This window comes from Diabrotica virgifera, chromosome 1, assembly GCF_917563875.1.
Source record: "Diabrotica virgifera virgifera chromosome 1, PGI_DIABVI_V3a".
Classification (NCBI taxonomy): domain Eukaryota; kingdom Metazoa; phylum Arthropoda; class Insecta; order Coleoptera; family Chrysomelidae; genus Diabrotica; species Diabrotica virgifera.
This window is the reverse complement of record NC_065443.1, coordinates 306,731,084-306,758,632: the sequence shown is the minus strand read 5'-3', so window position 1 is coordinate 306,758,632 and position 27,549 is coordinate 306,731,084. Positions and strand designations below refer to the sequence as shown.

At 32.0% G+C, this 27,549-nt stretch overlaps 1 protein-coding gene across 1 annotated transcript in view; it reads right to left on the bottom strand.

Annotated features, from left to right (window-relative positions):
- Positions 1–27,011, bottom strand: part of LOC114333384 (monocarboxylate transporter 2-like) — a 141,756-nt gene extending 114,745 nt beyond the window's left edge. The window contains exon 1 of the mRNA XM_050641370.1: positions 26,900–27,011. Within this exon, the coding sequence (XP_050497327.1) occupies positions 26,900–27,011 (112 nt within the window). The remainder of the gene's footprint in view (positions 1–26,899) is intronic.
- Positions 27,012–27,549: the final 538 nt, after the last annotated feature.

Here is a 27,549-nt window from a genome sequence, read left to right as displayed (position 1 = left end):
TTTGTGACCTTAGTGATCGAGATAGTGCACTAAAATTTGGGAAAAAGTAGTTTTTTCAAGAGATTTGTGTCGAAACTAATCCAAGCGGAAGATTACGCAGGAATTTCAAAATTTAATTTCAGTAGGAAAATTTAATACAACTTAAACTATTCAAATACAATGTTACTATACAGTTGTACATTTTTTTTTAAATAGGTACAGTTCTAAGAAAAATGACCCCCACCTTGCTGTGAGGCCTTTTGGGTTTTGATTATAGATATTTATATGAATTAATTGTGCAATTGCGGACATATTCTCGACGACGAGCATCACCCAAAAGTTTTGCATATTGACCCCTGCCTACCACCCCTTCGTCCCCCCACGCAGCATTACGCCCCTAAAGATTTTGCTTAGTTACGTCATCATCTACTAATTTCCAAATTTTGGTGCACTATCTCAATCACGAACGTCACAAAAACCTCTTATAATTTTTATATTCACCCCTGCCCCTACCCCCTTGGTCTCCCATACAGCGTTCTGCGCCTGGAGATTTTGCTTAGTTGCGTCGTGATCTACTTATTCCCAAATTTTGGTATACTATTTCGATCAAGAAGGTCACAAAAACACCTTATAATTTTTACATTCACCCCTGCCCCCAACCATTTGTCCCTCAAGCAACGTGCCGTCCCAAGGGATTTTGCTTAGTTACGTCATGACCTACTTATTCCCAAATTTTGGTGCACTATCTCGATAACTAACGTCACAAAAAAACCCTTATAATTTATATATTCATCCCGTCTCCCACCCCTTTGTCGTCAACGCAACGTTCTACTCCTGGTTATTTTACTTAGTTACTTCATGATCTACCTATTCCCAAATTTTGGTGCACTGTCTCCATCATGAGCGTCACAAATAAAATAATAAAAACTACGACTTTGACCCCTTATAACTAACCCCGTCCCCCGCTTTGGTTTCCGCCACTGGAGATTTTACTTCAGCACTGAACAATAATCTTCACACTGCCACTGTTTTTTGTGACTATGCCAAAGCTTTTGATGGTGTAACTTAGAACATCTAGATAAAAAAAATAAATTTCTACGGAATTCGAGGTATTCCTTTGAATTGGTTTCAATCTTGTTCCGAAACTATTTCCTTGTGGCATTTTTTGATTAACTATTTAGATGGGAAATAAGCCACAATTAAATTGAAAAAATAATTTTATTAACGTTTCGAAGCCCAAATCGGGTTTCGTTGCCAAAATACAATTAAATATACTACTTATAAATCTAGATCTGAATATCTAGATAAGGTTTATTAATTTCACAGTACAAAAATTAAATACATACATTTTAATTTTATCTTCTACGTTTTACATTATTACATTCTACTTTTTAATTTTACATGTTTATCCTGGAAAATAAAGGAACAAACAAAGCAACAAAGAAACAAAGAAACAACAGAAAATACTAATAGGTACTTTCAATCTTACTTGGATAATAAGAAACAACTGGTTAGAGCAAGTGATACAGGCTCTAGTGTCAAAAACATTGTATGTGGGGTACCACAAGGTTCAGTATTGGGTCCTCTACTTTTCCTTATCTTTATTAATGACATCACTAGTTTAGAAATCAATGTAAAAATGTTTCTTTTTGCTGATGATACCAGTATTACTTGGAGCAACTCAAATATTGTAACTCTTCATGCTACTATAACTTCTGATCTACTCACAATAAAAACCTGGTCCGATTATAATTTATTGTAGATAAAACAGTAGCATTATCCAATAAAGGAGCTCTTCAACCCGTACCTCTTAATAACAGCCAGATCAGTACCGTTGACACTGCAAAATTTCTTGGTATTTGTTTAGTTAGCAACCTTAAATGGTAGCTTTATATCGATGTGTTAAGTAAGAAACTATCCTCAGCTTGCTATTCAATAAGATCTGTTTCGAAAAAAATCAATTTAACCCTTCTAAAATAGCATATTTTTCTTTTTCCGAGTCGCATCTTCGATATGGTCTTCCTTTTGGGACTCTGGTACAGCTGCCCAATCCGATGTTATTTTTAAATTACAAAAAAGAGCAATAAGATATCTCTTTGGTCTCAGAAGAACAACATATTGCAGAAGATCACGGGATTTTAACACTTCCTTCTTTATATATTTTAGAAACTGTTCGCCTAATTCGTAAACATCTACATGTCTTTCCAGTAAAACCTAATCATATATATTCCACCAGAAATTCTTCCTTTGATGTCTACGTACCGATTCCGTTCACCGAGTTAGTAAAGAAATCTATATATTCTGCAAAAAAAACTATAGAATCATCTTCCTCTGCAACTTACATCTGCAAAATCTTTCCCCAAGTTCCGAAAAATTGCAAAAGCCTATCTATCTGAAAGATCATAATCATTCAGTAGCAGAATTTCTTAGTCAATAACATATTATAGTCAATAATAATTACATTACCCTTACGCAAAAGTTGTTTTTTTTTAATTTTTTATTGACGATTTAAATTGTATTTGTTATTATTTTGTTTTTCGACTGTTTTTAAGCTTTGTCTATAAAATTGTACAATTTTCAACGACAATAAAGCATATTTCTATTCTATTCTCTTACCACTAAATATAAAAAAGGATGGAATAACCACTTAAGCAAAATGGGGAGACACCTGTGGTCAAAATAACAAGAGATAAATCACCAATCGGTGGAAGTATCGGCCGACCCCACAAAAGATGGAATTACAGCCTTCCATAGAGGTATCAATTCGCCAATGAACAAGTAGAATTGGTTATAAAGAAGAAGAAGAAGAATTTAGTGCATACATAGGTTGACATGAAATAATAATCAATTCAAATAATGTTGAGTGAAGATTTTACTGTAGCAAACTAAAATTGGCATCATAGTTAAACAAAATATATTATTATGTATTATACAGAGTGAGTTTTATGTATGGAAACACTCATTTATCTCAAAAACGGCTTTCACGATTTTTATATATTTTGGTAGGTATGGGTTTTCTAATGCGGCCGATATTATAGTGCTAATTACATTGTTGCCATATTTTCCGTTTTTCTGGAAATCTAATGAACTTTCTTATTCCAAATAAAATACCCTGTATATTTTTTATGTTTTGAAGTCCCTAAGAAATACTGATAATTTTTCATGTTATATTCCCTATACCTAAATACCATAATTTCGGAGTTATTGCTACATTTATTAAAAAAAATTAAACAAATTATAAAAATCTATTTTTTTGACCCGGATAAACACCATTTTAGGTTTTTTGGATCATGGGGAAAAAAAAATATCTTTCATAATTTTTCTCTAAAGTTAATCGTTTCCGAGTTATAAACAATTTAAAACTGAAAAAAATTCGAATAATGACGATTTTCAAGGTTCAAGAACACAAATAAACAATTTTATTTTTGAAACTGCGAAGTACCCAAATTCAACCTCAAGCTTTATTTTATCAGATACCTATAAGTAATTTAAGATTGTTTCACTTTAAAACATTGTAATTTTAAATGTTAATGCAGCCCGATCGTCCGTCCTCTCATATGCACTTCATTAAAAATTAAAAAACAATATTTTATAATAAAAAGAGACAAAAAAAATCTTATGGCAAGCTATCAGAAGAAGAGTTAGGCCTGAATTTAGGTACTTTATAATTTCAAAAATTATATTTTTTACTTTTGTTTCAGAACCTTAAAAATCGTCATTATTCGTTTTTTTTTCAGTTTTAAATTGTTCATTACTCGAAAACGATTAACTTTAGAGAAAAATTAAAAAAGACCTTTTTTGTTCCCAATGATCCAAAGAACCTAAAATAATATGCACCTGGGCCGAAAAAACTGATTTTTATAATCTGTTTAAATTTAAAAAAAAATTAAATAAATATAGCAATAACTTCGAAATTATGGCATTTAGGTATAGGGAATATAACATGAAAAATAGTCAGCATTTCTTAAGGACTTCCAAACGCAAAAAATATATAGGGTGTTCTATTTGAAATAAAAAAGTTCATTAGATTTGCAGAAAAACAGAAGATCTGACAACAATGTAGTTAGCACTTTATTATCGAACGCATTAGAAGACCCCTAACTACCAAAATCTATAAAAATCGTCCAAGCCGTTTTTGAGATAATTGAGTGTTTCCACACATAAAACTCACTCTGTATAATCATACTTCAAAAATATACATAGAATTACGTAAATGTAAAAGCTGTCCTTTATACCTTTACTGTATTAATTACAGCTAATATTTCACAAAACCGACTAAATTATCACTCAACTATTTCGTTCATTAGCTACATCGCATCGTAGAGCCATTTATAAATCTTATCTTCCATATAAATTAGTTTCAGGTAATGCCTTTGTTAATCGAAACCAATTAGATTAACGTCCGAAAAAGTTTGGGGGATAATAAATAGGAGAATCTCCCAAGAAACTCTCTAGTTTGCTCAAGAACCAACAAAAGGTTTATCGGGTTTCAAAGAGGCTCGTGCGAACGTGCAGAGCCGGATTAGGAGAGATCAGTTACATTTTTATTTTCTATGTTATGATTCAATAAAATTGTGTTTTGACTAGGAAAGTTTTGGGGTAGTTCTGATTTCTTTCATTATATATGGATTTTGGGTTGTTCAATCCGAATATGAGGTTTGCGGACAAAATTTCTTGCCGGAACATTAAAAAAATCGCGAAAAAATTGAAAAATTTCAGCTTTTTTGCTCAAATCTCGAAAACTATTAACTTTTAGTAAATGGTCTGCTAACAGAAATTAAAGCACTTACAATTATCTACAAATAGCACTATTTACTATTTTTTTTTTCAGGTGAACCGTTCGGTCTAAAGTACAAGTTGAAAATTGCCAATTTTTAACGGTTTCGGCAAAACCCACTTTTTATATTCCAAAACTTTATTTTTTATTAGAATGCTGTCATTTGATAAATTTCTCCTAGTTTTCTGTACAAATAATAAATGTTAGTTCATAGGTATGGTATGTCTCTTGTGACAGCTTCCATGAGTCCATTCCGTCCTAAGAGGCCGGGAATGTCTCTGCTTTTCCCTTAGAGCCACAGAAGATCAGGCACAGATGGAGTCACAGTTTCAGTGGGTGTGAACATTTCCTTTGGATCTGTTATCTTGATTTCTGATAAACCTTGAGGTTTTGTCCCTTTAAAATGAATTAGTTGATCAGCTCCATGACTTCCATAAACCTCAGGCGCGGGTTTCTTTTTTATCCGAGGAATGGATTGCTTAGGAGCTACTGCATGTTTTGGTGCAATACAAGAAATGCCACATATGACGTCACAAGTGTGGTATTCGTCGAATTTAATCATCATCATCATTGGCTCGACAGCCCTTTCTGGGTCTTGGTCTGTTCCAGGATTCTTCTCCACTCTGATCTGTTTCGTGCTTTTTTTCTCCAGTTTTTTATTTTTAAGGTTTTTATATCATTTTCTATTTGTTCTAAATATCTCAGCTTCGGTCTTCCTCTTGTTCTTTTTCCTACTGGCATCTGTTTGAATATTTTGTTTGGTATTTCGCATTCTTCCATTCTATCTACATGTCCCATCCAACGCAGCCGTCCTATTTTAATGAATGTTATGATATCCGGATCCTGGTATATTTCGTATTGTTCAAAGTTGTACCTTCTTCGCCAAATTCCATTTTCTTTTGTGCCCTTATATATGTGTCGCAAGATTTTTCTTTCAAAAGTGGCTAGCAATGTTTCCTCTCTCTTAGTGAGTGTCCAGGTTTCTGAGCCGTATGTGAGTACCGGTCTTATTAAGGTTTTGTATATTTTGTTTTCCTTGCGACGTTGTCTGATCTTAGTTGCCGAATTAAGCCATGGTAACTTTTATTGGCAATAAATATTCGCCTCTTCACTTCCTCTGCTACGTTATTATCAGATGTGACTAGAGATCCCAAGTATGTAAAGTTTTACCCCCTCAATGTTGTATTCTCCTATTGTTATATTTTGTGGCTGCCTTATTTCTGTGTTTTTACTTACCTGCATATATTTTGTTTTGTTCTGGTTGATTTTAAGGCCACTATTTTGTGCAGCTCGTTCTATTTGATTGATTGTCGATTTTCTATTTGATTCGTCGATTGTATTTACGTTGAAATCAGCGTTATCGTACACCTGCTGTGTAAAGCACGGCAGGTCAATTTTCTGCGGATCGCCTGCGATTGCTGACACTTCCGGGCGAACAGCTTCTGTATAGGATGAACAAAACCCCAAGAGGAAACTACATCAACCTATTTTTTTGAGCCGTACTTTTTGTAGAGAAAACGGCCAACCCTGCAAGGAATGCTGAGACCAACAATCTGGGCCTTACTGCCGCTAAAAGACTTTGAGCAAGCGCGTTGCTTCTCTGGAAGTGTCAGCAATCGCAAGCGATCCGCAGAAAATTGACCAGCCGTGCTTTACACAACAGGTGTACGAATACGCTGATTTAACCCTTTCTATGCCAAGCCTTAATTTGCATGTTGGTCCCTCAATCCCAAAGGTTTTTTCATGCTTAGAGTCCCATTGTCTTATACAGTGAGCACGTAAAGGTTGGAATAAATTCATTTTCTCGAGAATTGACGAATTTGAAAAAAAATCCTGAAACAAGTCAATTTTTATTTTTAAATTGCCATTTTTTGACATATGTATCATACTAGTGACGTCACCCATCTGGGCGTGATGACGTCATCTATGATTTTTTTAAATGAGAATAGGGATCGTGTGATAGCTCATTTGAAAGGTAATTCAATTCTCTATTCAGTAATATAAACATTACCATAATTATTTATACAGGGTGTCCAAAAAAAAATTTAAATTAAATTTATAACAAGAAGAATGTGTGTAATTTATTTAACTCAAAATACATTTTACTGCTATCAGAAAAAAGGGAATGATGTTTATTTGACAAATGAATATCGTTTTTTGCTTAAATTCAATATTAAATCCGCCACCCACCTTCCTCTTGACATATTGAACATTTAATTTAAGCGAAAAGCAATGATTATTTTTCAAATACACATTTTTTTCTGTTTTCTGAGAGCAGTAAAATGTATTTTGGACTAAATACATCACATGCATTCTTCTTTTTAATTCAATTAATTTAATTTAAAAAAATTTTTTTTAGACACCCTGTATAAATAATTATGTAAATGTTTCTATTACTGAATAGAGAATTAAATTACCTTTCAAATGAGCTATCACACAACCCCTATTCCTATTTAAAAAAATCATCGATTACGTCATCACGCCCAGATGGGTGACGTCATTAGTATGATATATATACCAAAAAGTTGCAATTTAAAAATAAAAATTGACCTGTTTCAGGATTTTTTTCCAAAATCGTCCATTCTCGAGAAAATGAATTTATTCCAACCTTTACGTGCTCACTGTATATACGTCGCATATAAATAAACAAATAAATGACCAAAACATGTTTTTTAATGAGTTTTTTTAACCAACTTAAACGTTTTCTTTTCAAAAGTACTCATCAGAGAGTAAAACCAAACTTGAAAAAATGTAACTAATGACCGCTTCGCGTCGTTCGGCAAACTGCAGTCGCGTGCGGAAAAGAATGACTTTCTGCACTTGTTAGAAAATAGTATATTGTGTAACAAGTGCAGAAAGGTACTAATTTCTCACGAGTTTGAAAAGTTGCGGTACGAGCGCAAGCGAGTGCCGCAATTCAAACGAGTGAGAAATTACCTTTCTGCACGTGTTTCACACTATACTTTTTCTACAAGCACAGTTTTTCCTAAAAATAAAAATCACAATTTCCAAACGACGATTAATTATAATAGGTACCTATGTGATAAATTTTAAACTGTATTTAATTAATACCTGCTAATCAATTTAAATTCCTTATACCTAAATAAATTGCACAGAAATCAGTTAAAAAATTAATGCACTGCCTTAATTTGTTTAAATTTAAACAATTATTACACATTATTGACATTATATTTATGCAGTCACGGATTTACACAAAACCTACTTCATTCGACGTCTCTTGCACAGGTTGCTAAATCCTTATTGGTTATTTGATAATTATAAAATATTTAATAAGAATAAAATTGTAAAATAAAACAGTTGTAACATCCATAATTTAGTTTCTATGCTATAGTTAAATATAATAATTGTCTTATAGGTTATATTATTATATTTGTCTAAAGTTTAACCACGGATGTAAACAGAATATAACGTTACTCAGAATGCGGTAGTCCACGGATGTAAACAGAATATAACGTTACTCAGAATGAGGTAGTCAACTGTGCAGAAAAGAATTTTGCGGCACAGAAACGTCACTTTGCGGCACAGAAACGTCACTTTTCTGCACACTAATGTCAAATATCTTATACTGTGAGAAAATATCAAGTTTGCTAACATAAAACCGTGCAGAAAAGTGCACTTTGAATAGTGGTTGTAGAAAAATAACTATTTACGTTGTGTCGTTCACAGCAAAGTGATTTTTTGTAAAATAATGTTTTTAGTGTTTTAGATATCAATGGAATTAATTATACCGAATACAAAGATGAATGAACAGAAGTCTGTCAAAACGACCAAAAGCAAGTAGCGACGGAACTTTTTACGCGCGGGTTGTCTGGGGTTAAAAAAATATTATTTTTATCGCTTTCATTTACAGATATTCCTTCCAACCGCAAGAAAATTGAGTTGTTTTCGTTTTCCCCTGAGCTGCTCTTGTTTATTCCGCTGAAAATCATTTATAAATAACGTGAAAATATTTTTACCGTCTTTCGAATAGCGGAAGGGTGCGATGAAAGTTAACGACATTTTCCGTGATGAATGCGGTCAATTTCCCTCTTGATTTAGGCCATTTATCCTCTGACAGCTCGTTTCGGATGCGATCTCCAACCCTTCCATGGACCGATATGCAATTTAACCCTTACCGCAAAATGATAAAAAGATACATTTTTATAGATTTATTAAAGCCAGATGCTTTAAAGGTAGTTTTTAAAATTGTGTTTTTTAGTTATTGAGTTTTCCACAGTATTATCGGAACTTGTTACGGGTAGCACTGTTAAGGACCGTTTCGGCGCCTGATACATACAAATTTGACGCATACGAATTTCAGTACTGTTTATTTTGCCGCATACCGTAAATATTAGTTTTCTCTATTTCCTACGCATCTCACACTGAAAAAAATATTGTACATAGTACGAATGAACGCCAATCATTTACTTTTTTTACATTGATTCAATGAAAATTTCGTTAATACTATAAACACGTAGTCATTAAGTAATGACCATATTCATTATTACAATGTAATTCTATTCATTAAAAAATAATGAACAGAATCATTAATGCAATGAATCGTTTTATCTATCCAATGACTTTTTCCATATCACTAATAAATTGTTCATTGTATATATGAAAATACATCAGGATTATGCGGTTTAATTAATGAATATAAAACGTTGCACTAATGTACAGTGTTCTTTAAATTAAGAACTCGTTTATTGAATCAATATTTTCGTAACACCAAATCAATGTTTTCCACTTTGATTAATAACTCAATACATTGTTTTGATGTAACGCAATCATTGTTTTAATGTAATATACCTGAATCAATGATCAATACATTGTAGCAATAATCTTGTACATAAACCGATACATTTCTTAAAACTCTATAAGTGTTTTTATTGGTGTAAAAAAATCACGTGACAACAGTTGCAGCCTCCTAGCAGACAGTCACCCTGCAGACTCTGAAGAGCGGTGTTTGGCACTAGTGATTTGGTTGAGTTTTCTAAGGCATGTATTTACATATATTTTTAACTATTTATAAATTATTTTGTTGGATTTCTATAAAACAAGTTGTACTTCTATTTCCACTTTTGCAGATTGATATGGACTTTGAAGTGGCATTTGGAAATGGAAATGGACTTATTGATGGATGGGACAGCAATTTCGAAAGAATTAGCTCCTTTCTTCAGTGTGAAAGTGATATCAAGGATAAAACAAATAAATTTGTATTTAAAAAGATTACCCATGAAGACATTAGTGAATGTAAGTACCTATTCCATTATTCAATCCTACATTTGTATCTAGTAATCTAGTATTAATTAATTTTTGTTCTCTGTAAATTTTTTGAAAAGCTAATTCGATAAATGAATCGCTTATTTATGAAAGGCGTCTTGTCACAAAATGTAAATTTTGGGAAACGAGAAAAAATTGTTTAGTTTTATAAAAAACGATTTTATATTTTTCTGATTTTTCGAAACATTTTAAGGACATTAAAACTCAAAATAAATCATGTTAGTTACACTTTTTAAAATCAATACTGTATTTTTTTTATTATTGAAAATAGCTGACAAAATGCTTTTCATAAACATAACTGTTTTCTGTTTTTCCTTGAGAATTTTTAGCACACTACGAATGTCACTATCGAGTGTCAACCGTCTACGCATTTATACAGTTTATAATTCTTTGGCAAGAGTTCTCCAAAAGACCCGTGCGTCGTGTTGGATTTGATTTTGTATTAAATTCAATGTCTTCTCAATGGTAATCATCAACGTCGGATAATTCTGATATAGCGCGTAAAGAAGAAAATTGAACTTAAATGTAATTTGACTGTTTATTCCCGCAATATTCAATAACGAGAAAAAATATTTTAGCGTCTATGTCGCGGTTATACGTGGAAAAGAGTAACTACTTTTCATATCTTCTACTTTATCAACAACGTCCTTTGTTTTATTGTAGTACAATATTATCTCCGTTTTTAAGTGGCATCAACTTGCACTTGTCCACTACGGTATGTCGACGAAATCACTCTAAAGGTTTTACCCTTTTTTGGTAAGTATGAGTATGATAGTAAAGTTATGTTATTTGTAAATCCAAAAATAGAGTTTTTCACTTCTCTATTTTTGGAGCTGAAGAATTCTGGCGGTAATGTTTTCTTGTTTTTCCAGTTGGTTCCATGGAAAATTGTCAAATTTTTTTAGAATAAATATTGAACTAATCCTACTGAAGTAAACTACACTAAATTTACCAATGCAGTAGAAACAAACGAACTAAGACACGTTAAAGGCTACTAGGAGCACTCCCGAATCATAATTTACAATGTATAAACTTTGGAAATCATGATTTGGGATTTACAATGTAATTTTTAAATAAATTTTTTGGGCAAGTAATTATTTATCAATAATTAAATAACTTGGTGAAATAAAAGCTCCCTTGGTATAGATTATAACGGCAAAACCCGGTGAAAATTTAACGAATATTTTAGCAACAATTCAATTGTTAATTAACAATTTACAGTCGCAATAACAACCAAAATAATCATGAGATATTGATCAAACTTATAAAGATTATAAAGATGTGATGCCTATTTAATATTTTGTCGACAAAATATAAATTTTTCATTTTTTTACATAGTCTTTAAATGTTTAAAAAATACTTATAAACAAATTAACATGTCTCAAAAATTGTTTATTATACTATAATTTTAAAAAATGCTTAAAATGCCTATTTTAATGATCTTGAAAATGAATGCTTTAAAAAAATTTTCCAACCATTTGCAAAAAAGTTATGAAACACCAAAATAAACATACGATTACTCCGTTGTTTATCATTTGTTTTAATTGTTTCAAAGCTTAAAAGTGAGTTTATGGTACAAAATAATTACTCTCAAAAAATATCAAACATTAGTTCAACGGTTATATTTTAATCAAAGATTAAATTTGTTTTTTTTTGTAATTTTTAGCCCAAAAATAGGCTTGATACAGAGCCGCAGCTAAAATGTTCACTTGAAGCGACTGACACGCTTTAAACTCGCGTGAGTTTTGTATGTATGTGGACGGGTACTTAATTTTATTTATTAACTAATGTACGTCGCGCGGCGGTCGTCGATTCGAGTGAAAATTTTAGCTACGGTACTGTATTAGTCTACTTTCGCGCGTGTAAATTACAAAAAAATATTTATAATCTTTATTTAAAATATAACCATTAAACTAATAATCGATATTTTTTGTAAGTAATTAGCTTGTACTTTAAACTCACTTTTACGCTTTGAAAGAATTAAAAAAAAATAAACAACGTAGTAATTGTATGTTTACTTGGATGTTTCATAACGTTTTTGCAAATGGTTGCAAAAAAGTTTTAAAGCATTAATTTTCAAGATCTTTGAAATACGCAATTTACCTATTTTTTAAAATTAGAATAAAAACTTTCTGAGAAACGTTAATTTGTTTATAACTATTTATTTAACATTTAAAGATTATTCAAAAAAATTAAAAATTTATATTTTGTCAATAAAATATTAAATAGGTATCTCATCTTTATATAAGATTTCAAAGTTTGATCAGTGTATCATAATTATTTTGGTTATTATTGCGACCTTAAATTATTATTTAATAATTGAATTGTTGCTAAAATATTCGTTTAATTTTCACCGGCTTCTGGAACTATAATCTAAACCAAGAAAGCTTTTATGTCACCGAGTTATTTAATTGTTGGTAGATAATTACTTATGTAAAGCTTTATTTGAAATTTAAAGATTTTGTTGGGAAACCCGCTTTTTCCGAGGAAAATTTTGGTCGGACGGAGCAGATCGGGAAAAACATGTCTTGATGCAGAATTTAATTTCGGTGAATTTTATTAGGGTGTTTTTGGTGTAAACTTAAAATGTTCGGAGATATGGAGCAAAAATTGAAAAAAACACGATTTGGGGGAGACATTTTGTTAATAAAAAAGTAGCACACTATCTGCGGACTTTGCATACCTATATTATTAATATATATAATCATAAGCTTCGATTTCAGCAATAAAATTGCTGGTAAATAACTTTTCCCAAAAATGGCCTATTCTCCGATAATTAATCAGCCCAGACTACAAGGAGAAATGGTTGAATTGCTCGTAACTCGTTCATTTTATTTCTTTTAGCTAAATTAATATTTTTCAGTTTATAATGTGATATATGTCTTAGGAGAAATGTAAAACACTGTCATTTGCTCTAATTCTATGGAGTGGTAATAATATAACATCCTTATACAATAAATTTCAGCTGGAGTATCTTAGAATATACAACATCGGCCATTTTTCAAATAGCACTAAATCATTTCAAGACCTACTGCAATTTATGGGCGTTTATTTCTTTATCTTCGGCCTATACGGGTGCACTTTTCTAAACTATTTATCACAATTTTCCATCTAGAGACTCGGAAAGTTTTCTGGAAATATAGCTTCCCCTAAAGCTTTACAACGAATCCTTGGGAAAGACACCGAGTGAAAGACGGTGTTATCTGTCATATTTTTATACTTGCAGTTTTATTGCTGTCAGAAATGGATATAAAATTTTAATATTTTAGAACTACCAGTATTTTGTGGGGCGGGTCAATACACTGTAAAACACTGTAACTGAATGTTTTAAGTTTTAAGATTTTATGTGATAAATTTTACACAGGAATCGGTAGAAATATTTTTCTTAATTAAGTCATACTCTTTAGCAATCAAAACACAAATAAGGTTCTATATGCTAATTTGCTGGATATGGAGCCAAGGGCTCCTGTTGGCTTGTGGCAAGACCGTTTTTTAGGTCAGCTAACCAGATTCATTTAAGTCAACAATTGGTGTGATGTTCTATTAGAGTTTGAAGTAGAGGGTTACTGTGTGATTCCAGTCCTTCATTGTGCTATATTTAGTGATCAAATTCTGTATAAATGGGATTCTTAGGTCTTCATGAAGCATTAGGTTTGATACATACCAAAGTGCATCAGTGATCATTCGCAGCATTTTCGATTGGCTTCTTTCTTTGAATTATGGCTGTATTTAACTTGCACGCACATCCCCAGAGTTGGATTCCGTACGTCCAGATAGGTTTTATGACAGCTTTTTTAGACAAGGATTTTATTTTCTAGGATCATTTTATATTTCGTACCTACTAGCCAATTTAGATCTTTCATTCTTAGGTACATTTGTTTTCGTTTCTTAAAAATATGTTCTTTCCGACTGAGTTTTAAGTCAAGATGTATTCCTAGGTATTTGGTGCTAGAGGATTGAGGTAGTTGAATATTGTTAAGTGAAACTGGGGGACACTGGTATCTTCTCAACGTAAAAGTCATTTGGACTGATTTTGTTTCATTAATTTTAATTCTCCACTTGTTTGACCATGTGTCGATTTCATTCAGTTGTACCTGTGGAATGTTAGCCAAGCCGCACACCAAAGAAACATGAAGCGAAAAACATGAAACATGAAACGAAAAACATGTTTCATGAAACTAAAACACTGCTAAACAAATCTCAAAGTCCGCCTACCAATGAAACGAGTGTGATTCATGCTCATGACACATTTTAATTTTCGGAGAGTTTCATAAATGGCCGGACGTATATTTGTTTAGCAGTGGTTTATTTCCATGAAACGTAATTTACGTTTCATGTTTCTTTGATGTGCGGTCGGGCTTAGATGCTATAATTGGATTTTCGTCGGCTGCAAGGATGACAGCAAAATCTGTATACGTACCCGTGATAGTTTCATTATTGTGAGTTAGATCTGCTGTGTACAGCAGGTATTATATTGGTTCAAGAATACTGGTATTATACTGCTCTGTGTGACACCCGACATTACATTAAATTTATTGGAATTACTTTCATTCACTCTTGTTTGGAATTTTGTCCAATTTAGATAGGATTTTAACAGTTTCAGGTAGGTGATGGGAACATATATCTTGATTTTGAAAATCAGGCCTGTGTACCAAACCTTGTCAAAGGCCAGACTAACATCTAGAAAGGCAGAGCTCTCCAGTATTGTTTGCTTTCCATTGCAGAATTTATGGTGTGTACTATTCTATGAACGTGCTCTATCGTTAAATGTTATTTTCCAAACCCAAATTGGGTTGGGAATCCATTCCTTCCTGTTATGGTCTGAGTTAATTTTTTTGAGTTTTCTGGAAATATAGCTTCTATTTAAGCTTTACAAAGAATCCTTGGAAAAGACTCCGAGTGAAAGACGGTGTTATCTGTCATATTTTTATACTTGCAGTTTTATTGCTGTCAGAAATGGATATAAAATTTTAATATTTTATAACTACCAGTATTTCGTGGGGCGGGTCAATACACTGTAAAACACTGTAACTGAATGTTTGAAGTTTTAAGATTTTATGTGGTAAATTTTACACAGGAATCGGTAGAAATATTTTTCTTAATTAAGTCACACTCTTTAGCAATCAAAACACAAATAGGGTTCTATATGCTAATTTGCTGGATACGGAGCCAAGGGCTCCTGTTGGCTTGGTGAGGTCTTCTCCAGTGGCAAGACCGTTTTTTAGGTCAGCTGACCAGATTCATTTAAGTCAACAATTGGTATGATGTTCTATTATTGTTTGAAGTAGGGGGTTACTGTGTGATTCCAGTCCTTCATGGTGCTATATTTAGTGATCACATTCTATATGAATGGGATTCTTAGATCTTCCTAAAGCATTAGGTTTGATACATACCAAGGTGCATAAGTGATCGTTCGCAGTATTTTTGGTTGGCTTTTTTCTTTGAATTATGGCTGTATTTGACTTGCTCGCACATCCCCAGAGTTGGATTCCGTACGTCCAGATAGGTTTTATGACAGCTCTGTAGACAAGGATTATCATTATTTGCGGTGGTACACAAAACACACAAAAACTTAAAATAGTAGTACATAGTAAGTCTTGATTGTACAATCTAAAACTATAGAAATATAATAAAAGAAACTTTAGATGGTACATGACTCAAAAAGATTGAGAACCGCTGGTTTACACCATCATCGGAGAAAAATAAGGCAAATATAACTAGAAGATGGAAGTGCTATGTTTATATGGGAATAGCCACAGTTTGGTTGTAACGAAAATTACATTATTACCTAAAAGATATTGACATTGCGATTTCCATTTCTTAAATCGTTTTTAAATAAAGATTAAAGGAATTTTGCTAAAAGTTGTGGGTAACCGCTAATTTGCTCTCATGAAGTTATATCATATCACACATAACAACCTTGAAGTACTAGCCTTGATGGTTGTAGGTAACAGCCAGCTTTGGCTGGAGAGATAATATGAGGGTGGATGTTCTTATGTCCTATGATACATCAAACGTATCATATAAATCTTTGAATTTCCTTTGCTGTTTTTGGTATAAGATATCCATGATGGCTCTAATCTTAATTGAGTTTGGTTCTATTTCCTCGCCTGTTACGCCATAATATTAAAAATTCATTTCTTGCTTGAGAAATTCACATTTATTTACATTTGCATATATTTTAAAATACAACTTATATTTCAAATCTTGTTTCTAGTATTCTTACAAATATCTTCTTAATATTTATGTCCTATTAGTACATTCTGAATTGGTCTCAGAAATGTAGAAATTTCTTATTTTAAGTCGGAATGGCATTCTCAGGTATTCATACCCATAGTGAAGTCTTTTGAATATATTCTTCCGCCATTTCAATTTTGAATGGATACCGCTGGCTAGATCGAGGGTGAAAAAGTATGTATTGGAAGCAGCCTACTTTGTCCAGAATGCTTGTTATGTTTGGAATACGATATTGGTCATCCATGGTTTGCTTATTTTCTTTCCTGTAGTCGACAACTATTCGCCATTAATTTTATCTGAGCCATCTGATTTCTTAGGTACGACTCAGGTGGGAGATAACCAGGGTGATTGATTCGGTGTGATGATTCCTTGTTCGAGCATCGAAGTTGCCCATACCCATCGCTTACCCATAAAAATGGAGAGAGAGACCTAGAAAAGGGAAAGGCAGACAGATAAAAAGAGAGGGAAAAAGGTTTATGGAAACTATAGAACGCGTTACATAAAGACAAGGTTACATATATCATTTTCATTTTTTCCTTTTATCGCCTCGAAAACAAACAGTGATGTTACGCATATAAAGCAGTGAACTTAAGTGCCTAAGATAAAGCTTATAACCTTCGTAGATCAACATAAAAAAATTGGGTATCCAAAATTAACTATAGTTTAACAACAAACAAAGATTGTGGACTTTCAGCTACCGATAAGAAATCTCAACTTGCAAAGTTTGTTAATACCTCTTAATATATACGAGCCAATGCCGTACATTATAAGTTTAAGGGAAACTTGGGAAGTAATCAAAGTTTCATGGTGGAATATTAGTCAAGAACCTTTCGGACTACTATTAGCTAGAGTAAGGAGCTGCTTTATGATTTACAACTTTCATATAGAGAATGTTTCATTAGATTGGTGGTCTTGCATAAAGTAGACGATGTGGAAATAATCGCAAAATTATTTAAATTAAGTAAATATATTTTATCGCCAACACTAACACTTTATTGTACTGAAAGGAGAATTTTACTTTACCTGTCGCGATTAATCAAATTAACCAAGATTGAATGTAAGTGATCAAAGGACAGTAATCGATTATTTATTTGTGTCAACTTAAAATTTATTTACTTTAATTAATAAAAATATTGTACAAAATTTACGTTAATATTAATTAAATTTATGTCAAAAAGTTAAATTCTGTATTATTTTGCAATTATATTCACAAAAAATAAATCAAAACTTTAAAAATTTAGTAATTAGGTATTCAATATTGACAACAACTATCGATTAAACATTGAAACGGCCCATAATGCAAAGGCATTCTGTCATTACTGTCATTGTCATACAAAATTTTTATTACGTCTAAAAATAAAATTCTTAAATCTTTTAAGTTAGGTACTACCTACTAATGCAAATGTGTAAAATTGTGTTTTTGTTAATTCGATTATACACATTATACAGTGAGCACGTAAAGGTTGGAATAAATTCATTTTCTCGAGAATGGACGATTTTTGAAAAAATACCAAAACGGGTCAATTTTTATTTTTAAATTGCGACTTTTTGGCATATGTATCATACTAGTGACGTCACCCATCTGAGCGTGATGACGTCATCTTAAATTTTTTTAAATGAGAATAGGGGTCGTGTGATAGCTCATTTGAAAAGTAATTTAATTCTCTATTCTGTAATATAAACATTACCATATTTATTTATAAAGAGTGTCCAAAAAAATTTTTTTGAATTAGATTTATTGACATAAAAAGAAGAATTTGTGTAATTTATATAACTTACTATACATTTTACTGCTATCAGAAAACAGGAAATAATGTTTATTTGAAAAATAAATATTGTTTTTTGCTTAAATTCAATATCAAAGCCGCCACCCACATGTCTCTTGACAGTGTGAACATTTAATTTAAGCGAAAAGCAATGAATATTTTTCAAATAAATATTTTTTTCTGTTTTCTGAGAGCAGTAAAATGTATTTTGGATTAGATAAATTACATGAATTCTTCTTTTTATGTCAATAAATTAAATTAAAAAAATGATTTTTGGGACACCCTGTATAAATAATTATCTAAATGTTTATATTACTGAATAGAGAATTAAATTACCTTTCAAATGAGCTATCACACGATCCCTATTCCCATTTAAAAAAATCATCGGTGACGTCATCACGCCCAGATGGGTGACGTCACTAGTATGATATATATGCCAAAAAGTCGCAATTGAACAATAAAAATTGACCTCTTTCGGGATTTTTTTCAAAAATCGTCCAATCTCGAGAAAATGAATTTATTCCAACCTTTACGTGCTCACTGTATATAGGACGGTGATAGATATTTATTGATAATTTGTTAGTAAATATATTTATTTAGTTTAGATTGTCTACGATTCATCAAGAGAAAAGCAACTGCGCAAGGATATACATTTCATAAACAATGACGTAACTAATAACGATATTTTTAATTTTTGGTAGATATTATTTTAAGAAAATTAGTTATTTAAATAAAAATACAATTAAATTGTTTAAAATATATTTCGTTGAAATCATAATAATATAAATATAACCTCTTACGTGCGTACAAAGTACACACACCCTTTTGTCATTAGACGGATGTAATTAAGTAAGTATTAAGTAAGTGTTAATGTTTTTTATGATTGGCGATAAAATTTTGTATGCACCACTTCAGTAAAGACTCTATATCAAACTCGTCTGTTACTCGCCTCGCTCGCTTCGCTCCCTCTGCTCGTAATATCAGACTGGTTCGATAAAGAGTCACTTTACTGACTTGGTACATAAATAACTATTGCCATTAAAGATAAAATTAATTATCCGTTTACACTCTATGCTACCATAGGCCTGGATCCCTCGTACTTATCAAAAAAAAAGTTGATTAATAGCAAGTTGAAAATTTGTTAATAGCTTAACGGTGGCTAGTCGGACACACTTTGATGTATGGGACCATTGGAACAGGGGAAGTTTTAATCGTGGAACATGATTTTAATTGTGGAACGTCAGTCAATAGTAAAATAGTAAAAATAATAGGGCATTCAATTTAAATAACTGCCTCTGTGGCTCAGTGGTAATACCGCCTTCCTTTGGATCAAAAGGTTCGAATGGTCGTGAGTTCGAATCTCACCAGGGTCATAAATTTTTCGTTTGTTATAAATTAATAAATAAAACTAGTTTCTCTCCTTGTGGGATCGGTACTCACCGGAGGGACCGCAGACGTTCGGATACAACTAGCGTCTCTTTGCAAAGACCATGACGTCGACTTTGCAAAGTAACAAGACACTTATTCAGCACACACACTACACATGACACTAGGTACCTGACTGCAAAAATTCACCGTACCTACCATGCCCATGGCCATTGGCCATTGGTTGTCGAGGCATTAGCTAAATAAAAAAAAAAAATTAAATAACTAGTTAAACAATGTCAAGTTGACAAATAACAACCTAAGTGAAATTATGGTTACCACAATTACGTTACGACTATTACTGCTAAATGTACTTATTTGAAAACTAATTAATTCAAGATTTATTCAAATTTTTGCATATAAAGAATAATTTAGTCGGACATTAAACGTTGAAGGCACCATGGGTATTATAGATAATAACGCTTTCGCTCAACGTATATCCCTCGGGCCAAAGGCCCTCGCTATATACACCATTGACCTCAAGCATTATTATCCTTATAATACCCTTGGTACCTTAATAACTATAGTTATATATAGTAAATATTTTAAAAAGTTAACAAAATTTGCTACCTTTTAGTGATATTTTGTAAGAATATAAACGTAAAAATGTGAGATTTCAATAGATTACTTTTTAAATCTTGATCTGTTTTTTAATGATAATTTTTGATAACACTTAACTCTTATTTAAAGATTACATACTTTCTTATTCTCAATTTTTGCAACTCTGTACCATTTTGTATCCCAACATTTATTTTGAACAAATTACAGTAAAAAGTTTTCCCTGTTTCTGTTTATGATTTTGAGGTATAATAACTTTTGCTAAATGAAAGTATGTGCTAAAAGTTTAGCTCAGCCCATGGAGATTCAGTGCAACAAAGTTGGTGCGGAAATTAAAAAAGTTTATTATTAAGTTACGTTAAAAGAGGTACCTATAAAACGAAGAATGGGAGGTTATGTGAGCTAAATTAAATGAAATGCAGTTGTAAATGATGGTAGTGAAGAGGTGCATATAAAATTTCATTAGAAACGTATAGTATAAGTATAGAATATAAAATAGAACTTCCTAAAGCTACTAAATTTTAGAAAAAGACTTTTTATGTGAATGATGAATACGGTACTTTATAACCAATTACTTTTAATGGGAAATAAGCCACGATTTTATCAAAAAAATTATTTTATTAACGTTTCGAAGCCCAAATCGGGTTTCGTTGTTAAAATACAAAATACTACTAGTATTATTTTGTATTCTAACAACTAATTTTTTTATTAGTATATTTTTATATTATTTTTATATTAGTAGTATTTTGTATTTTGAAAACGAAACCCGATTTGGGCTTCGAAACGTTAATAAAATCATTTTTTTGGTAAAATTGGGGCTTATTTCCCATTAAAAGTAATTGATTATAAAAATTCCACAAGAAAATAGCTTCAGAACAACATACAGTACTTTATCTTAAATATTGTGTTATATGGGAGCGGCCACAGTTGATGATTGTAAGAGCAATAGCATTTTTACCTAAAAATTGACGTTTTGTTTTTCACTACGCAAATCGTTCTAAAAAAGGATTACTAAGAGGAAACAGTAGCGATCAACAGGTAGCGAAAACGCGTTCCAAGATTGCGGTTGTAATTTTGAATATTTTTTCGTAATATTGTATATGTATTCGTAATATAATAAAGAATGGCGTCACAGAGTCCAATTTGAAAAATATATTAATATGTGGAAATTACTCTGTAATTAAATATAATATTAAAAAAAACGAGCCTGTACCGCCATTAAGAAGAACAAAAAAATACACTTTCTTCAAATAAAATTTTTTATCCGATGCCTAGATTTTGTGTCATTTTGGAAGTACTAAAATTTTTTATTTCATTAGTAGTTCCAAAATGACACAAAATCTAGGCATCGGATAAAAAAGTTTATTTGAAGAAAGTGTATTTTTTTGTTGTTCTTAATGGCGGTACAGGCTCTTTTTTTAATATTTTATTTAATTACAGAGTAATTTCCACATATTAATATATTTTTTAAATTGGGCTCTGTACCGCCATTCTCTATTATATTACGAATACGTGTGTTAAATATCTCGAAAAAATATTCAAAATTGCAGCCGTAATCTTGGAACGCGTTTTTGCTACCTGTTGATCGATACTGTTTTTTCTTAAAGAAAGTATGTTGGGTGTTAAGGAGGTTATGTCTTACCAAAAGGTTTTCTGTTTTATCTGTTTCATCGATTATGAGAAAGCATTCGATAATGTAAAACACGAATTGATGATAAAAATAACTACAAGGGCTAGGATTGGATGCAAAGGACATAAGAATTATCGCCAATCTGTCTTGAAACCAGACAATAACAGTACGCTTTCAAAATTTCAACAAAGCAGAAGATTTCTCAATTAAAAAAGGAGTAAGGTAATGCTGTATACTGTCCTGAATGTTGCTCAATATATACGTCGAAAAAGCCTTGAGAAGACTCAAGCTGATGAGTCTTCTCGAATTCTGAGAAGACTCATCTTCTTTAGTCTCAGTATCCGTTATGGCTTGCAAATTTTAGACGCCTCGGAACTATAACCAGAGAAGGTTTCAATCTGGTGGGATATAGAGTAATATTTTTGATGTTGTTTTATGTGCTATTAGATTGAAAACTTAGTCTTTTGCTAGCAGTTGCCGCTAGAGCATCCCTGCCGTTTCGTTCGTTGCAATCCGTAACTCCACGCCGGGGTTTGTCCTGGTTTGGGTCAGAGAGAGCATATGTGCCTCCTGATGAGAGACTTATGGACGTATGGACGAAAAACATGGACGCTAACAAAAAGAGAAGCTAATAAATTGCTGGTGTGGGAACGTAAAATCCTTCAAATGATATATGGCCCTTGCAGAGACAGCGTGACAAATGAATGGAGGCGCAGATACAATAACGAGCTAAAGTCTCTATTCGAAAAAGAATGTCTAGTCAGATATATAAAGGCCAATAGACTCAGATGGGCAGGGCATGTGATACGCAGTAACGACAATCGCCTTATAAACAATGTGTTCTGGGATGGCCAGATGGAAGAAGGTCTGTAGGGCGGCCTAGAAAAAGGTGGAAAGATGCAGTCAAAGAAGATCTAGAGAAAATGGAAGTGCGACAATGGGAATTAGTGGCACAGGACCGACAAACATGGAAGGCAATAGTAAACGCGGCTAAGACTCACGAAGAGTTGTAGCGCCATTGATGATGATGATAATGATGAGAGACTTATAAGTTTCGAAACCGGTAGAGGTGCTTGCTGCACTCTCTGATTGAACTAGAATGCGGCTGTAGTTTAAAGTGTTGCAACTAAATTAAAAATGGTTATTTATTTTTCATTTACATGTTTACTCTGATTGGAGTACGAAGGAAACCATTCTCGTTGGAACTTTACCGCACTGAGCAGATTGAACGTGAATTATAAATTGTTAAATTCCCTCATCTTATTTAGTCTCAGCATCCGTTATGTCTTGCAAATTTTAAAACCCTTGGAGGTGTAATCAGAGAAGGTTCTCATTGTTTTCGGTCCGGTGGGATGTAGAGAAATATTTTTGATGTTGTTTTATGTGCTATTAGATTAAAAAAGGCTTTTTTTTTTAAAGTATCACTTGATATATAAATTTTCAATGAATTACCAATTTGCAACCATGGTATGATGAATATTTGCAAATAATAAAGATATATATTATGTCAGTTTTAATCAGTGCTTTGGTCACATAAATAGTAGCTTCCAAATTATCAATTACAACAACTTTTTATTATTATATTCCATCCCAAATGATTAAAAAATTGGGCAGGTTTAATACCAACTTCTCCGACTTTACACATTATATAATATTCTATGTACATTTTATTTAGTAGTAGTTTAAAAGTATTAAAAGCCCAAAACTACTACCTACAAAAAATCGGTATATTTTTAAAATAAAAAAAACTTTTCGCTGAATTGACTTAATTTGGTATTAAATTAATTAAGATATTAAATTCCTGTATTATTAACGTGCCTATAGATCTTGTACATAACGAATATGTAGAACAACGTACTGTGCTCCTATAATATCCATTTATCTATCAATTATGCATGAGCGAACCTGCTGCAACCAAATATCTGATATGCTTCTTTAATCGTGTGTATGAAACTGCGATACTACCTCAAGACTGGCTCACAACCACATACAGTATGATGCAAATCTATGGAATAAATATATTATTTCAGAAATAAACGACTTTTAAAAAAATTATCTTACAAGTCAATTTTGATTTTTAAACGGAAATCACACATATGTATATACATATATACATAATCGAAAGCCTCTTTTACCCGTAGGTGTCGAGGTGTACAAGTGCTCTTAAATTTTTTCTACAAATTTACTACATATTAATTTTTTACAAATGAATGGAAATCATGATGATGTAAACGACAATTTTTTAAATACAAACAAAGGTTCTGGGTCACCTAATTTGAAGGGTCTCCTAATCATTTTTGCAACGATGTACATACAGGTTACAATTTTTACAGGGTTAACCATCATTACATACTTAGTTAAGTAAACGGGAATTACAATAAATACTTATTCACTAAACCTAACTTCAGCGTTTGTTGCTGGTCAAAAAAAGAAATGTATTGATTGATAGCAATGTTGTATTCTAATCTGAAAGTAATATTTGTAGGGTCAGTCAAGTACACACTCAAAGATATATATTTTCACAAAAATATTTAAGTAATTATTGTCATTGACTGGTTTTTATTTCAATGATCTATGCATCTGTCAACAGACTTCAAATTTTCACTGCTGGCTTTTTTCCGACATTAATATACTATTTCCGGGACGAGTTGAGTTCACTCCCAAAATATGAATATTACCTGACTACGTAAAAGGTAATGTTTAAATTCACTCCCAAGCGATTTTAAGCCGTCATTAATATAAGTAATTATTATACCTTAAAATCTGGACACTGTTGACAAATCATTCTTTTAATAGCTATTTGTATAACAAGGGAGGAAAGTGCTACTGTTCCTCCCGAGAATGAAGTTTACTGTAATCATTCAAGGGAGGAAAAGGCACTTTACTCCCATGTTATACATATGGTTTTTCCACCTTCCTCAAATAACAAGTCATTTTTTCATTTTTACTTAATTTATTTATGTAACTAACCAACAAAATTTATTAGAACTAAAACTAACAAGTACGTACAATATAACTGTCAACTGTCAAATATAAGTCAAATTAATAATGTAAACATTGTTAAATCAAAATAACAATTTACTGTTTTTTACCATTCTGCAAAATACAGAGTGTTTTATAAATAAACGTTAAAATGTATAGAAACTTACGTAATAGAAAATAGATATTGTACAGGGCGTCAATAAGTTACATTTCATGAATGAAATACCATGACGTCACTTTTACTTTTCCTCCCTAGGGAGGAAAAATACAACTTTGCTCCCTAAAATCAGATCCGGAAATAGCTATTTGTATAACAGGGGAGGAAAGTGCTACTTTTCCTCCCGAGAATGAAGTTTACTGCCCGACGCGTAGCGGAGGGCAGTAATCATGCAAGGGAGGAAAAGGCACTTTACTCCCATGTTATACATATTATTTTTCCACCTTCCACAAATAACAAGTCATTTTTTTATTTTTACCCAATTTATTTACGTAACTAACCAACAAAATTTATTAGAACTAAAACTAACAAGTAGGTACAATATAACTGTCAACTGTCAAATATAAGTCAAATTATTAATGTAAACATTGTTAAATCAGAATAACAATTTACTGTTTTTACCATTCTGCAAAATACAGGCTGTTTTTTAAATAAACGTTAAAATGTATAGATACTTACGTAATAGAAAATAGATATTGTACAGGTCGTCAATAAGTTATATTTCATGAATTAAATACCATGACGTCACTTTTACTTTTCCTCCCTAGGGAGGAAAAGTACAACTTTGCTCCCTACAATCAGGTCCGGAAAAGTATACTTTCGGTAGAGGTAGTTGGAAATAGTACATTATATACCGCGGGACTGAAGTAGTACATTTAATCCTGAAGGTAAAGTTTATGGCCCGACCGCAGGGAGGGCCATAATTTACCTGAAGGATTAAATGTACTTCAGTCGCAAGGTATATACGATACTTTTCGTACTTCCGGTATGATTTTATTAATTATTTCAATAATTTCAATCAGTTTTTTCTCTCTTCAACTCATTTAATAAACTGTCTTTAAAATAAGTTACCATAGTAACATTGCGTTGTGACAGTTATAATTTAGAAACATTGTCATTACTAGTGTCATTGTAAAGAAACATTGTTATTGATAATTATTGGTATCATGAGTGAAGAAGGTGTATCTGATATTGATAAAAGAGCAGCCGAAGTAGGTGAAGAATTGTTACCACCGAAATCTAGAAAACTATACGAGCAGCAGTACGATGCTTTTAAAAAGTGGTGCCGCTTAAAAAATGTGAGACAACCTACTGAAAATGCGCTGTTAGTCTACTTCGATGATAAATCAAAAGCGGTTTGTGCCTCAACTCTCTGGGCACATTACTCAATGCTGAAATCGGTTATTAACATTAGAGAAGATATTGATATAAGTAAATTTCCAAAATTATTAGCTTTTTTGAAGAGAAGAAATGAGGGATTTAAGCCAAAGAAGTCAAGAATTCTCACGTCTGAGCAGGTAGATCAGTTCTTACGGGAGGCTCCGGATGATAAATATTTAATGCTTAAGGTAAATTTGTAAATAAATAATAAAATTTAATAAATATTAACGTTAATTACCATTCTAATTAATTATATTTTTCAATAAAATATCCCTTAAATTCGTTTGTTTGTGATTTAATCGTTCCGGGAGTTTCGTCAATATTTAATCCCGGAGGGATTAAATGTGACACTTTAGTACCTGTCACAAGGGAGTGAAGTTGTCACTTTAGGCCCGGAAGTACGAAAAGTATATTTTCCGTAGAGGTAGGTGAAAAAGTATATTTCTTATTAGACGTTCTTGCACATGAGCATATCTACATCTAATTGGGATGATTTTTAAAAATACAACTTGGTAATAATTCAAGAAAACAAAGTTTCATTGTTATGTTCTTGTTAATATTTGGTCACTAAGTTTCATTGAATACATACATTAAAGTAAATATGATAACTGCCCCACTTACTTTTTTTACAACATATTTGATATATTTTTTTATAATTCAAAATTGATAAGGCCGTTATTTTGTAGTTATTTCAAATAATTATCTTTCAGTTTTTTCTCAATATCACTTTTCTATCGTACACTTTCACAACGGTATCTATACTTTGAAGTATGATATAAGTATCTAATTGAAAATCTTAAAGAACATAAATAAACTGGTTAAAATTTGGATGTGTTGTATAATGAAGATGTGTTGTATAATATAGCGAGAGTAAAAAGACTCACATGGATTTGTTCTTCTTTGTAAAGACGAAGAATTTTCAGCCCATATGTGAGGAGGAAATGTTGATGTTTCTTCAATATAGGTTTCAACGAAATAGTCACTAAACTTAACCATTCTTTCATCTTCTTTTTGAATTGCAATAAGATCTATGGCAAAGCAATGCCCAACGTCCTCTGCTTTGAGAAGTAGTAAACCAAATATATAAGTTATATATTTAGTTATATCTGTTTCTGCACTGACATTCGTGGGAGAGTTCCAACTGTTGAATTTTTCTATACCAACTTTGACTCAAGTGATTTCAAGTGACTCAAGATTTTCAACAGGCATCCCTTAAGTTTAGTGTCTGGAAAAACTTCTCGAATTGCTTTACGATAAAAGTGATATTTGGCAACAATGTTTAAATTTCAGAAAAATAATATCCTTAAATCATAGTTTACTGTAAAATCGCTCGGGAGTGAATTCGAATAGTGTCGGGAGTGAACTCGACTAATAAAATAACTACCTGCTCAAGACGGGAGTGAACTCAATGGTGCCCCTATTTCCAAAGAGAAATTACTCAAATAACCTTTTTCCAGGTAGATGAAAATGTAGAAAAGATCTATCGAATGACCGCCATTATCTCCAAATTTGACTTCCTGATGCTTTTTTATGG